We start from the raw sequence: 16,056 nt of genomic DNA, 5'->3' as shown, positions 1-16,056 counted from the left end.
GAGTGATTAGGCAAGGGTGGAGTGTGGCATCCCCGAGGTGATGGGGAGTTTCACTCGTAGCTAAATTGCCTATCGTAAACTAATAAAAAGAAAGATGGCATATGACGGGAATACATGCGCACACCCTATTTTTTTGATATTTACCACAGGTAGGTCTCGTCCTGCGTAAGAAAAATGCGATGCGTGAGGAAATTAAATGCGTCTCCAATGCGTTTTCGTATCTCCTTTCGCACTTATTTTTCCCATTTTCTTTCTGGCATCAGCGCAATCTGTAATACAAAAGCGTATGTCAAAATCGTGCGTTAAAGCAAATATCTTGCGCTAACAAAATATCAAACGCAAACGCATCGCAATACAGAGTAACCCCCCTGAACACAAAAATATATATACCATCTTTGGGAAGTCCATACTTCCCGAGATATAGGCCTTTAAAGTTCCAAAAATATGTAGATGAAGGCCGGCTAATAAGTGAAAAAATTAATAATCAGCCCTATTCTGCACATTCCCATGGGATCATTCCCATTCCCAAGGTTTACATATTCTCAACGACGTGGGAACATGGGAGAAGAAATTTCAAAATTAGTTACACCAAATTATTATAGCATACTTTTGGGGGCTGTAATTTTGTTCTTAAGAATGTGCGAAATGGTGTAAGCATTTTTTTAATTAGTAGGCAAACATATGGGTCTATCTTGTATTGCCACTAAACTTGAGTTGCGTTGTCAGTTGTCTGCGCGACTTAGACGAAATGTGTTACCATTAATGTCAACTCAACTGGGTGGTCGATAAACATTCACCAAAAAAAAAAAACACATTTTAAAAATAATTGCGCTTTAGATAACTCTTTTGTGTATTCTGGACAATATTTTAATATTTTGGATGAGTTTTCGAGCAAATTTGGAAAACAACCCAAGATTGGAATATAAGCTGCCCATTGAATCTTCGGATCGTCAAGTTTTATTTGCTGTCCCAAAAAATGATAATTTTTTGATGATGAAGAAAATGTACAGGACATTGCATCTATTAGAAGAAATTTGAGGGACAAGTCGAATCCATTGGAATTGCCATCTGCACTGTAAGCTGATGATCATGTGGAAAGATCTGTATAATCAGTAAATTATTTCAGGTTTAAGGCGTATTTTCGATTGCCAAAGGATGCCGTAGTTTACGTTGTGAAAAAGTTAAAGGATGACTTCAAAGTAAGTTACAGATCAACAGCAATACCCCCACTTTTAATAGTGTGCGCAGCGTTGCGATTCTTTGAGGACGGAAGTTTCCAAATGTCCCATGGCAATGATTTCAACAATTGCATGGCTCAATCTACATTGTCGAGAGTATTGAAGGAAATTGTCCACTTGATAGAGGAGTCCAAAGGAGGATGTTCGTCATTTGTACTTAAACTGAACCTACTGTATTTGTCACCAAATTCATTTGCAAAAGATTTTCTGCTGTCCGCTCCAAAGGCGATAAATTAACTTTATGTGATGGACCACCACCAGCGTCGTTGAAGTTTATTTTATTTTGAGGCATTTTCTTTTTCAACTTTGCTTTAAAGTGAATCCAGACTCTGCCACTCTTCAGGTGTTCGTGTTGGAGGTTCATGGCTGTTTAAACTGCCCGAAATGGACCTCCACGCTTCATCCGCTGTGGCTTTGGTTTCACCAAAACCCCGAACTCCTCGGGCTAAGTTTGGATTTTCACTCAGTTTATCAATTAATATTTCGGACTGTTGCTTTGTCGTTATTTTCACCCTATTGATACACAAAATTAATTAATGATGCAAAGAATCAATAATTGTTAACAAAATGTTTATTTTTCCATCTATTTGACTTCTTGTTTCTTCAAAAATGTTCACTGCAACTGAAAATTGGTGGTTGCTGAAAAACACCCGCTTCGTCAACTGAGATTCCCAACTTCAGTTGAGAGTTGCCATACGTGGATCAATTTTGACAACTGGCAACGCCACTCAACGATAATTGTTATCGATTAGGGATACGCAGTGAATTGCAATAATCGGTTTTTCGATTATTCGGTTTTCGTGAACAACTTAAAACTCGATTTTCGGTTAGTCGATTATTTGAGAGTGTTCTAAAAGTCGAATTTCGATTAATCGTTAACCGCCGAAAACCGATTATAATCGATATGTATAAAAAAGTACCGTCAATTATGCGGTTTTAGCACACCCAATAGTCAACTACGACTAATAGTCGACCACGATTAATAGCCGACTACGAGTAATAATAGACTACGACTGATGGTTGACTACGAATAACAGTTGACTCCGTCTTCCGAAAGTCGACTAAGAATAATCGATTATTCGGTTTTCGCACAGTCAATAGTCGACTACGACTTTTGGAAATTTTACGGTTAATAATCGATTAATCGATTAACCGAAATCGATTTTACTTATCCCTATTATCGATGATCGACCCCATAATTTTTGTGTATGAATTGGAAATTTTTAGGCTCGTAACGAATTTAAAAATTGTATGTTGATGTCCATTCGGAATAATTTTAGTTAGGGGTTCAACGAGTATATCGCTAGTTTTACTTATTCCTAATGATCGCTAGAACTCGTATTTTGCATATTTTGAAAAGTTCAAAAAGATAAATCCGGATATTTTTCTCGATTTTTACATATTTTTGTGTGTTATTACATTTTTGCCCTGTTCCAGAACCTGCAAGAAGCTACTATTTTTTACTACGATAACATTTTTTCCTTTATGTTATCGGAAAAAATAGTCAAAATTAGTAGATTCTTGCAGTACTGGAACAGACCAATTGTCAACATAAATTTCCGAAGACGTATCACCAAAAAAAAATCGTTTTTTGATTGAATCTAAAACTAAAACACTTGCCCTTCTACGTTCAAAAATAACGATCCTATTCAAGATCCAGTGTGGCCGTTCACTTTTGTCAGTCATCAGGCAACCACAAAATATTTTGTGGTAGCTTGACTGTTTGACAATTATCGATAATTCCGAAAAATCGACAGTCAAAACTGATCGTGTGTACCCCACTTAACAAATATATCAAAAAAAATCGATTAGTGCCAAAAGACATTTTTCGGTCTATAGATCTATTTGGCTAGCCATTTTCCAAACTAGAGATCCATCTACCCATCAGTGTTTTTTTGTTAATAACTTTTTAATTAAATTGCAGGACGGGTGTTGTTTTGAGGCATTAAACATAAAATAAGCGATTGATTAGTGTTCTTTTATTTGTGACAATTTACCGAAAGAAACCGAAAGAAGAAATAAAACGAAACAAAATATTTTCTTATAGAAAAGTAATTTGTCATGAGAGGGGATGTAATTAAGCGGTGAAAGATTGTGACCTCATTAAGTATTTTTAAATAAGTTTCGAAATTCTTTTGGTTGCAAAAAACAAAAAACCTAAAACGCAAGAACATAATTATGAATAATCTTAATCTCGAAGAAAAGCAATTTCAAAGAAATTTGCCAATTATTACTACGAATTGCAATGACAATTTAATAACAACAACAACCGCACAAGAAGAAAGCAAAAATACCACAAACAACGATGATGCAGAAAACAATTTCGAGGGGGAGGAGGAAATAAATAGTGAAACGGTGCTAAATTGGAAAGTGTCAAATGTTATGGACTGGGCAAGAAATAATAAACTCAATCAAGAAGTAATCAATCTCATAGTGCTCGAGGAAATTGATGGAGCCGTGCTTCTATGTTTAAGCGAGGAAGATGTTCGTGATTTCCGTTATCGGCTCAACTATAATCTGCGTTTTGGTGAATTAAAGAAATTGTGGTGTAAAATTTATCAACTACAGCAGATTTGTCATTATAATTACTCATATGCTGTTGGTGGATCGGGAACAACAACGACAACAGCAGCATCGATACATAATAATCAACATCAACATTTAACTTCAACAACAAAATCATCAAACCCAAGAAATAATCTTCGTTTGGAATCGCCTTTGCATCAACACCATCACAATCATAGAAATGTGGGAGTTGGTGGCAACTTAACTAGCTTAACTGCTCCTCCACCTTATATGTTGGCAGGTGGTGGATGTAGTTCAGTATATCACCATCTTGGTTGTAATGGCCGAACTAATTGTAACATTCCCTTCAATCCTTTACACGATACATTCAATGATTGTGATAGTTGTGCTCCAGAAGTATCTTCAGTTTCGGAGGGTTGTTCCGCCGGCATTCCACCAGAATTTTTCAAAACGGCTATTAGTTTAGGTGAGTATGCTTTGTTTTTATTTGTTTCTCTTTATGGGTGTTGAAAGTTATTTCATTAGATTAAAAAACAAAATAACAAATGAGTCATACATGCATGTTTGGTACATGGGAATGCCATTATTTAATTTTATTCAAATGTTTTTGGATGCCGGTTTAAACCGCATTGTAAATTATATGCAGCTCATTAATTCTTTTAAAAATCAGTTAGCATGTATTTAAATCTCCCCCTAGGACTCTATCATATATGAAATCAGTCTTTAAATCAAATTTTGGTTCTTGCCTTGATTTTGTTTTATTTTCTTTATAAATTCCAAATACAAATTATGAACTATGTACTCAAACAATGTTATCTACAATTTCAATTTCCCACACATTTTAAAATAGAAACACAATCAATGAATAACAAATTTCAATGGATATTTATTCATAATAAATGAACTTATTGATAAAGGTCATTTGCATTTGTATTTTTACTAAGTAATTATAGTAAAAATTTAAAGCATACATACACACATAACACATGTACTACATACAAATGTACAAAAAAATAATTGTATCGTATCGAAGAATCAATTGCGAAAGAAAACGTTTGAACGATATTAATAGTGCCAAGTTTTTTTAATCACTTCAAACACAATGCATTTTGTTGTTGTGCTCTTCAGTTTGTTGTGGTGGTGTCCCAAAATAAACTTCAATACCACACCATTGGGGATGAATTACTAACCTAAGTTAAATTCATGATTTGGGGGGATTTTAAAAATACAATTATTTTTAAATAAGTGATTTGATACGATAAGCTGTTTACAATTAGTGACGTTATTATTTTTATAAATAAACATTATAATTGCTTATTTCAATTTCAATTTATTTACATTCAATACAAAGGAAGCCATTTAAGCCAATTATACATGTATTGGAATATTAACTTAATATAGTGCTAAACTATGATAAAATAGACAGATTAAAAAAAAACTAACAATAATTAGGATGGCCCCCAGAAATTCTGTTAATCTTGAGAAAACTTTCTTTTGTTAAAGACAACTCGGCGAGTGTATGATAATGCCTTCAATAATAATACATTTACCTCTCCTACGGAAGGCGAGAAGATAAGATGGTAACAACAATTTGTTTGTCATTAACACTTGCATATGTGTGTATGCAAAAGTAACAAATAAAACCAATCGGGTAGAAATTGCAATGCTTCTTTGTTAATGATTTACCGATATCATTTAATAAATGTAGGAGGTATAAAGAAATAAAATATTTGCTTTATTGAAAATAAAGAAATAACTGACCTGATTTCTGTGATATCTTCAATTTCTTTATGTGATACTCTTCAATATAGCTCAATAATGCTGTTGTAGTCGAGATTTCGTTTTTCCATTAAATTTGGCTGTGGCCCAATCTCCAGTTACTTCCATGTGCTGTGACCACAAACTATCTAGGGTTAGTTGAGTGGATTTAACTTGGCTCGTGAAATGATTAAATGTGTCTTGGGACTTCCACCGTATACTGGACTGATGATTAGCACACAGCCATAAAATGGGAAGTTGAGGTGAGAGAAAATGGGACATAAGGTGAAGAAAACTTTCTGTTATGGACAGGTGTAAAATTCGAACACACGAACTCAATTTTTATACGCTCAGCATTTATGCTAACGAGGGTATGTATATACACTTTCATACGGGCAAAATGTGCCTCATCGAAATAATGGTTTTAGACCCCAAGTATGTTTAGACGAAATGTGTTTCAGACAATTTGGAGTTGATTTAGCCGTGTCCGTCCATCTGTCTGTCTGGCTGGCTGGAGCGCACGATAATTCTCGAACGGAGAACCCGATTCGGTCCTAAATTTGGCTTTCGTAATATTTTGGTCAAACTTAGTTTAAGTTCGAAGATGGGTAATATCAGGCCACTCCTTCCGGTACATCCCCCACAAAAGTTCGAAAATGTTCGAAAAAATTTGTGCGCACGATAACTCTTGAAGGGAGTGACCGATTTGGTCCATACTTTAGACATCGTAAAGTTTCTACCAGACATATATAAGGTTCCAATATGGAATCAATAGGTCCACTCCTTTGGGTACCTCTTACACAGAATCTCGAAAAAGTTCAGTCGCTTTGATTTTTGCTGTAACAACTTGTACTCACTTCCCCACATACGACGGTAAAAGTTTCATCAGGGGCAAGTCCATTCTTCCTCAGAAAATAGCCCGAAAGGTGCAGAAAAACACCTATGACACCGTGTGTAGTTGTTGGGCGCCAGTTAACTCTCGAACGAATCTGCCGATTCGGTCTAAAATTTTGCCTTCTTAATATTTTGTCCAGACTTACTTTAAGTTCGAAAATGAGCAATCTCGGTCCACTCCTTCAGGTACCTCCCCCACAAAAGTTCACAAATGTTCGGAAAAGTTGTGCGCACGATAACTCTTGAAGGGAGTGACGGATTTGGTTCACACTTTACACATCCTAATATATCTACTAGATATAGATCAGGTTCGAATATGGACTATATTTGTCCATTCCTTCGGGTACCCCCCACACAAGATTTCGGATAAGTTCACTTTACGACCTGCTCTCGAATCACAGGTGTAAAAGTCGACCACACGAACTCAATTTTTATATAAATTATAAGTTCGTTATAATGGAGATTTTGGATTTGCACGGTTACGAGATTTGTAAAAACTTTGAAGGCTTATCTTGGGAAGTATGGACTCTCCATATATATTGTTTTATTCAGGACAATGAGACCTACCTGTGGTGAAAAATTCAGAAGAATCGGAAGGTCGCACGTAAACCCGACTTATGCCAACATGGGACATCTTCGTTCACATCATAAACATCCTTCTGACACGCCTGGCTGCAAAGTCCTATCTAAACTATGATGATTTTCACGGTAATATCTAGACTTCTTAGCAGGGCATTTGTACAGTTCGGAATGATATTCTTTTTCGTTACACTTGCATTCGCAGCGGACCACCTTGGTACCGCATTGCATACAACATATCGATTTATCGCGAAATAATGGGTTTAGAATCCAAGTATGTTTGGACGAAATCCGTTTGAGACAATTTAGAGTCGATTTAGCAATGTCCGTCCCTCTGGCTGACTGGAGCGCAATATAACTCTTAAAAGGATCTGCCGATTCTGACCAAAATTTGACCTTCGTAATATTTTGTTTTAGTTCGAAGATGGGTCATATCGGCAAACTCCTTCGGGCAACTCCCCCACAATAGTTCAACACTTTTAGCAAAAATGGTGCGCTCAAAGGGATTTGGTCCATAATTGTACATCGTAATATCTCTACGAGACATAAATCATGTTCGAATATGGACTATATAGGTCCACTCATTCGAGTACCTCCCACACAAAATTTCGGACAAGTGGCTAGAAGTGGTGTTGTAAGACACGCCGTTCGGACTCGGCGATAAAAAGTAGGTCCCATATCATTGAGCCAATATGAATCGGCGTGCACTCATTGATATGAGAAAAGTCTCTCTTGTCCCTTCGGGGATGTTGTGGGAACATATATATGTATGTATGTGGCTGGCTATAAACGCTTTGATTTCTGTTGCAACAACTTGTATTCGCTGCCCCCTTTACAACGGTACAAGTTTTTTCAGGGGCAAGTCCATACTTCCTAAGAAAATATCCCGAAAGGTGTTAAAAACCCGTATGGCACCATATGTAGTGACCGAAGCGCAAGATAACTCTCGAACGGATCAGCCGATTCGGCCCAAAATTTGGCCTTTGTAATATTTTTCCAAACAGAGGTTAAGTTCGAAGATGGTACCGATATCTCCTGCTTCCTGTAACTCACCCTAAAAGTTAAAAAAATTTCACTAAAATGGTACGCGCTATATCTCGGGAACGGAGCAACCAATTTGGTCTAAACTTTGGATCTCATAATATTATGTCCAAATTTAATTTAAATTCAAAAATGGTTCATGTCAGTCTTCTCCGTAGGGTTACTGCCCCACAAAAGTTCAACATTTTTGTTTCAGTGCAGATTAGGGTCTGTTTGAAGGTCCTTTGGGAATGTATACCATGTCCTATTTGCAGCGATATTACGTTTTTCATGTGGGAAGCCCACTTCCTGACATAGTAGTCCAAAGACATGAAGCGCTATCTACACTTTTTGTCACATGCCACTCACATAAATCAGAAATTGAAAGCTAGAAGCACTACCCGGCATCTACAAACTACTCTAGTTTGTCGTGGCAGCTGACGCTCCTCAGCTGCGATAGATGGGGATGTATTTCGAGGACTTTATTCACACTAAATTTACTTATGGTCTTAGCAACTGCATCCGTGTGAATACTATTTAAACCTGCTTGATATGCAACTGAACGATAGTCGCTTTTCATAATCGAGGAATTGTTGTTGTTGTAACAGTGTTTGTTATTATGTTTGTATGTTCGTTCTTCTGTTCAATCTGGCTCTGGGCCTATCTCCATTTCCAGGAAAGTGGCTGCTTCGATGGGATGTACCACAGATCCACATGAGAAGGTTTGGCTGGGCAGTTGAAAAGGTGTTTTGTGTCGTGCGGGCCCATGTCACATACTGGGCAGATGTCTTGCACGGCGCGGTCGATTTCCGCCCAATAAGAATTTAGGCGACTGCAATATCCCGAGCGTAGTTGAGCCAAAACTACTCTATTTTGTCGTGGCAGCTGACGCAGCTTCAATAGATGGGGGATGTATTTCGAGGACTTTATTCACACTATAATTGCTTAAGGCCTTGCAACGGCATCCGTGTGAATACTATTTAAACCTGCTTGATACGATTGTTGATCTAGGGGTTCTCTCCTATATTGTTGGACCCTCCTCTCTTGGGCATGAATATCCTTTCAGATATGCCTGAATGTGTCGGGCCTATCCTACAGATGGTGATTGGGATGGCTCTCACAGTAACACCCAAGCAAGTACTGCAACGAAAGCACCTCATTGTGTTGCTTTACTGGAAGAATCTTTGCCTCCTCATGTAGATGGTCCACTGAAGACTTGAGAAGGCACCCTGTTGCTGTTCTCAGGGCGGCATTCTGGCAGGTTTGAATCTTTTTCCAATTCGTATCACCACAGACCGACCTATCGCGTTATATGTGGTCAACAAGGTTTCTTTATCTACACCCCAAGTGCTGCCGGCTAGGGACTTGAGGACTTTGTTCCTACTTTTAAGTTTGTCGCAGATAGCTGTGGCGTGTGCGCATGACTTGAATGTAGTGTCAAATGTGTGGTCGGAATTCTGCTACCGTCGACCACGACATTCAATTCTCTTCCAAACTGCGCTGTCCATGTGGTGAGCAGAGTGGCTGTTGATTTTGTGGCAGAAATCTGCATATTCCTCTAATGGAAAAAGGTGGTAAGATAGGTTAAATAGTTGTTCAGTCTGTCACAGATGTCATCAGGATAGGTACCTGACGCCAGGAACGTGCAATCATCCGCATACGTTATGATTTCGATGCCGTATGGAGGGGGCGGAATGCAGGAGAGGTAGAGGTTAAACAGTTCCGGATATATCACTCCGCCTTGGGGTACTCCCTGTTTCACTCTACGGGGTTTGGACTTCTTGTTCCTGAATTCCACGTACGACTGGCGTCCACACATATAATTGACTATCCAACGTTTTAAGCTTGACCGGAGGGTTGTCTGCTCAATGTCCTCAAACAGCGTGGAGTGCCTAACTGTAAAAAAGTTGTCGTGCTGTGCTGCTTACGGAATCCGTGCTGATGATCGGAATCTTGATAGCTATTTCTGATACTGGGGAGGACTAAGGCCTCAAGGGTCTTTGCTACGGGCGATAAAAGCGAAATCGGCCTGCACGATTCACTTTTGCTGGCATCCTTGCCGGTCTTCCGTAGTGGGTGGATAGCGACAAGTTGAGAACTTTAGTGAGATACTCCACTCCCGGCAAATCCAGCTGCTTCAGCATTACCATGGCGATTCCATCAAGGCCCAACGCTTTAGATGATTTAGCGTTCCTGATGGCATTGGCAACATCATTCATTGTAAACTGTGGTGGTTCCTTCTCGTCAAGGAGAGATCTTATGCAACGTAATACTCTTCTCTTCGTTTGTTCGACGATTGTTTTGACATTGTCATCGAATATGGGGTCTTGAGTTTCAGATTACAACGATATCATTTTTTCGTGGACAAGTTCTTTCTTTCTGACTTAGTGATCCAAAGTGGTTAAATCTAGTTTAAGGTCACTTTTCGGATCGTGTTGGAAATATTGCAATATTTAGAAACACTCCTTTGTGCAATAATTTTATTTCCACACTTATCTCTGTAATGATCAAAAACACCGCCCAAATGTTATGATTTTTTGGCCGGTCTATGAGCAGAATAATTAGGCCAACGCATAAAAATGTGCGCTGGAGACATCCAAAACTTTTTTGTTACCTACGAAAATGCTATTTATTTGCTAAACTAGCAATCTGTCCATAGTACATATAGTTCGACCACTTTTTTTTGTACGCTGTCGGCAATGTCGATTGATTCTCTGAAGTTTGTAGGCTCGTCCACATTTTCCCTTACAAAACGTCACACTCCACTTCCTAGGCCACAACTTTCGTTATTCTTTTTTTGTCTAATCATACCCTTCTTCCGATTTTATTACAGGTTACTCATTCCTTGTCACATGGATAACATCATTTGTAATGGTCATTGTACACGAACGAGTACCAGATATGAAAAAATATCCACCATTACCGGACATATTTCTCGACAATGTTCCGCATATTCCATGGGCCTTTCATATGTGTGAAATTACCGGCACTCTCCTTTTCTGTATTTGGGCTTGTGTCTGTATCTTTCACAAGTGTCGTATGGTTATATTGAGACGATTTTTTGCACTGGCTGGAACAGTGTTTCTCTTGCGATGTGTTACAATGTTGATAACTTCGTTAAGTGTTCCCGGTACTCATTTACAATGTAATCAAAACGATTATGCAATTGACGATACAGCGTAAGTAGGATGTGGAAAATATCGGAATATATAATATATGATACATTTTTATATTTCTTTGCATTTGCAGCTTAACTCTAACGGAAGCCCTTTCTTTGCGCATATCAAGAGCCTATACAATTTGGAGCGGTTTGGGAATGTCAATACAGGGTGTCCGCACATGTGGTGATTATATGTTTAGTGGCCATACCGTGGCACTAACATTGCTGAATTTCTTCATTACCGAATGTAAGTAAAATGTTCCATTTTTAATTTCGGGAGGTGTATTTTTGTGACAATGAAATCAACAGATTTAAATGCATTAATCGGTCCACTAATTCCGGTACCTCTCCCACAAAAGTTCGGAAATGTTCGGAAAATTTGTGCTCACGATAACTCTTGAAGGAAGTAACCGATTTGGTCGATACTGCACATCCTAAATTTGTACCAGACTTAGATGAGGTTTCAATATGGACTCAATCGGTCCACTCCTTCGGGTACCTCCCACACAAAATTTCGGAAAAGTTCATTTTAGGACCTACTCTCGAATCGCTTTGATTTTTGCTGTAGCAACTTGTATTCACTGCCCCTCATACGACGGTATAAGTTTCATCAGGGGCAAGTCCATACTTCCTAAGAAAATAGCCTGAAAGTTACTAAAAACCCCTATGACACCCAGTGTAGTGGTTGGAGCGCAATATATGTAACTCTCCAACGGATCTGGCGATTCGGTCCAAAATGTGCCCTTCGTAATATTTTGTGCAAACTTAATTTAAGTTCGAAGATAAGCCATATCGGTCCACTCCTGCAGGTACCTCCCCCCACAAAAGTTCAAATATGTCCTGGAAAAATTGTGCGCACGATAGCTCTTGATGGGAGTGACCGATTTGGTCCATACACATCCTAATATATCTCCGCAAATTGTTGAGCTTTAATCCCATCCATAGGAAAAAACGTATTTCAATTCAGGTTGAGATTATATCTCTGTCGGAAAAGCCGACTGATACTTTTTTTACTTGTTTTTTATCAAATTTGTTGCGAAGATCTCAGCTCGGAATACACTACAGTCATTTGTATGAGTGTTCAATACCTTGCTTTTCATAGTAAACGTCAGCCCCGGTACGTTCTTCATCTTGGAACCGTAATCTTATATATTTAAAAAAATGTGTATAAATAAAACCACAAAATTCATAGCTATTGGATCGATGGAATGTGTTCAAATGTTGATGAAATGATGGGATCTTTCACGACTTTCTTTGCATGGGTTGAAATGATGATGAAAAGATCGGATCTTTCACAATTTTGTTTGAAATAATGCAAAAGATGCCATGAAATCACGTCATCGCATGGAACCCCTTCCTTCAAATTTTGCTGGGATGTGATATACAATCGATGTATTTCCCTAGAGGATCACTTTAATGTTTGTTCCTAACTCTTATAGGATAGATCCACGCCCGAAGATATTGTCGCACCATAGTTTCAGCTCCTTCCGCCTTCAAACCTTTAATATTGAGTCCCGTTTGTCGGAAGATTGCCATTGCTGTCAGAACTGATTGTGAAGTACTTTTATAAGCCCTGGTTAGTAGAATAAATTAGTAGTATGTCAATTTGAGGTAGTTTTGTTTGGGAAGATTTGTCTTTCTTAGCCTTTTATTTAGTCCGTTGTAGCATCTGTGGACCAGCATTTATCTATTGTGTACTGTCAGTCAGATTATATTAAAAATTGTTGATAAAGGTCAAAAATTCCCTTCTTATAGGAAATTCTCTCCCAAAAATACGCAATTCCTGAACTAATCCTAAGAAAATGTCTTTTTTTAATTTCCCACTAACTTTTTTTCACTTATTTTTTGTTTTCGTTTTTCTCTCTTAAAACAGATACCCCGCGTAATTTATACTTCTTACACACGCTTAGCTGGCTCCTTAATATGTTCGGTATATTCTTCATTTTGGCTGCCCATGAACATTATTCGATTGATGTATTTGTTGCGTTCTATATAACATCCCGTTTATTCCTCTACTATCACACATTGGCCAATAATCAGGCGTTAATGCAACGCGACTCGAATCGTACTCGCATTTGGTTTCCCATGTTTAGTTACTTTGAAAGTTCCGTTGATGGTATAATACCAAATGAATTTGATACATGTTCCGACATTATGGATAAACTCCTACATTTACTGCTTGAAATTAAGGATAACGTAATGATGACAACACATCGTTTGTGGGTGGAGACTCCCTATCTGAATATATCATCGAGAAATATACTCTTTGTACCAAAGATAATGTTAACGACTAAACAACGCAATGCTGCAACATCGACAACAATAACAGCATCGAATACCCCGACAGCAATGCCTTCATCGCCAAGAACAACAGAACAATTTTGGCAGAAACCCCCCTATGATATGGATGAGAGTGGTAGTAGTGAGGCAATGAGACAACGTTCCCAAACTATTTCAACAATACAATCTAGTACAACGGATAATAAAGAACATAAGAAAATGACATCTTCGACGGAAGCATCATTTTCTAAAAATCCAATAGAACAAAGCCCAATTCCACTTTCCAATAATAATAACAATAGAAAGAATGTTGGCAAAGTTACCAAAATATCATAAAAAATTATAGAGCATCTTCATCTGTTTGTTGTTCATCCCCCAATGTCATTAATTTTTCATTTTGTTTTTGCTTTTGTTTTCTCTTATGTAAATATAGCAAAGAATGCGCAAAAATATCAAAATATTTTTTAAGAGTATTATAGATTAGATTAATATACTATTTGAGCTCATTAGCACGGAGTTTGTAACTGCCTGTACAAAATTGTAGCCTTGTTCACTAGATATTCCACATTCCAAGCAGTTACTTATTTCTTTTACTTTTGCACTGCAAGAGGGCAAACGATTTTCCAATTTTTGTTTTTAAAGATAATTTTGACTGATTTATTTTACGAAATTTTTTATTTTTCGAACTGTAAAAAATACATTTTAAATATATAAAATATCTAAATTGCTACATTATGCAAGGCGGGTCAATATTCCTACAAAAGAATTGAGTTATGACTGAAAATAAATACGAAACTGAAATTGAGGTTATGTTTAATTCGATTGTAGCCTCTTGAGACAACAATTTGTTTTCGCCTGTAGCAACATTTTATTTTTTCAATGTTAATGTTAGTTAGAAAAAATTAAAACATTAAATTAATTTATATTTATCATTCACGCACATAAAAATTTCTATCGAAAATATACTTGGATACAAAATAAATAGTGATTTCCAAATTGTAGTATTTGCAAATATTTATCTAATAAACTAAAGATTATTACCACCATTCCTTTTTTCTCCAAATTTTCAAGTATTATCCAAACTCTGCTGTTTTGAAATATTCTAAATTGAATTTCTATAAAATAAACAAATTACTGATATTAAATCAAATTCTTAGCTAATGGAATTAACAATCTAAAAACTTATATTTATATATGACTGTATACAATATTTAGAATGTAGTCTAGGCTCTATTCTCTAGTTAATAAGACATATATGTATACATATTTGAATTCTTCTTTATTTCGTTTCTTTCCTTTGCTCTGGAAGTAAATAAATGAAATCTCATTTTATTCGAAAAAATAAAATTCAACTATTTTTTCACAAATAAAATGCATGAATTGAAGATTTGTTGTTGTTTTTTTATAAAGTTTTTAACGGCCACGATTGTGACTATTCTTTTAAAAATCCATGATTGTTACTCTGAGGGTCCATGAAACAAATATTTTTTAAAAGTCCACGATTGTTACTCTGAGGGTCCATGAAACAAATATTCTTTTAAAAATCCATGATTGTTACTCTGAGGGTCCATGAAAAATTCTTTTAAAAATCCACGATTGTTACTCTGAGGGTCCATGAAAAAATTCTTTTAAAAATCCACGATTGTTACTCTGAGGGTCCATGAAAAAATTCTTTTAAAAATCCACGATTGTTACTCTGAGGATCCATGCAAAAATTCTTTTAAAAATCCACGATTGTTAGTCTGAGGGTCCATGAAAAAAATTCTTTTAAAAATCCACGATTGTTACTCTGAGGGTCCATGAAAAAATTCTTTTAAAAATGCACGATTGTTACTCTGAGGGTCCATGAAAAATATTATTTAAAAAATCCTTGTCCAAGAAAAGATACTTTTTAAAATCTACGCCCAAGAAAAAAATTGTTTAAAATCCACTTCGAAGGAAAAAATTCTTTTAAAAACCCACGTCCAAGAAAAAATTCTTTTAAAAATTTATGTTCAAGAAAAAAATTGTTTAAAAATCCATGTCAATGAAAAAAGTCTTTTAAAAATCCATCCAAGAAAGAAAAATGTACAAGTTGGCGCAAAAGTAAGCATCCGATGTTTTTTTGGCTGTAATTTAAGAAAGAAAAACTTTGATTCGTCTTGTGGTTTATTTTCATACCACTTTCATACGGGCAAAATGTGCCTCATCGAAATAATGGTTTTAGACCCCAAGTATGTTTGGACGAAATGTGTTTCAGACAATTCTGCCGTCTGCCTGTCTGTCTGGCTGGTGCGCACGATAACTCTCGAACGGATGAACCGATTCGGTTCAAATTTTGGTTTTCGTAATATTTTGTCCAAACTTAGTTTAAGTTCGAAGATGAGCTATATCGGTCCACTCCTTCCGGTACCTCCTCCACAAAATGTTCGGAAAATTTGTGGGCACGATAAATCATGAAGGGAGTAACCGATTTGGTCCATACTTTGCACATCGTGAAATTTCTACCAGACATAGATGAGGTTCCAACAGGGACTCAATCGGCCCACATATTCGGTTACTTCCCACACAAAATTTCGGATGAGTACAGTTTAGGACCTGCTCACGAATCGCTTTGATTTT

At 36.9% G+C, this 16,056-nt stretch overlaps 1 protein-coding gene across 1 annotated transcript; it reads left to right on the top strand.

Annotated features, from left to right (window-relative positions):
• The first annotated feature begins 3,047 nt into the window (after positions 1-3,047).
• Positions 3,048-14,840, top strand: SMSr (Sphingomyelin synthase related). The gene is made up of 4 exons (XM_073981006.1): positions 3,048-4,230; positions 10,849-11,194; positions 11,265-11,422; positions 13,049-14,840. Exons 1-4 carry the CDS (start codon positions 3,417-3,419, stop codon positions 13,789-13,791), a joined length of 2,061 nt encoding a protein of 686 aa, XP_073837107.1. The 5' UTR covers positions 3,048-3,416; the 3' UTR covers positions 13,792-14,840.
• Positions 14,841-16,056: the final 1,216 nt, after the last annotated feature.

The sequence above is a fragment of the Musca autumnalis genome, unplaced genomic scaffold (assembly GCF_047663935.1).
Source record: "Musca autumnalis isolate F117 unplaced genomic scaffold, ASM4766393v1 scaffold_4, whole genome shotgun sequence".
In the NCBI taxonomy this organism is placed as follows: Eukaryota; Metazoa; Arthropoda; class Insecta; order Diptera; family Muscidae; genus Musca; species Musca autumnalis.
This window is presented reverse-complemented; position numbering and strand designations above follow the sequence as displayed.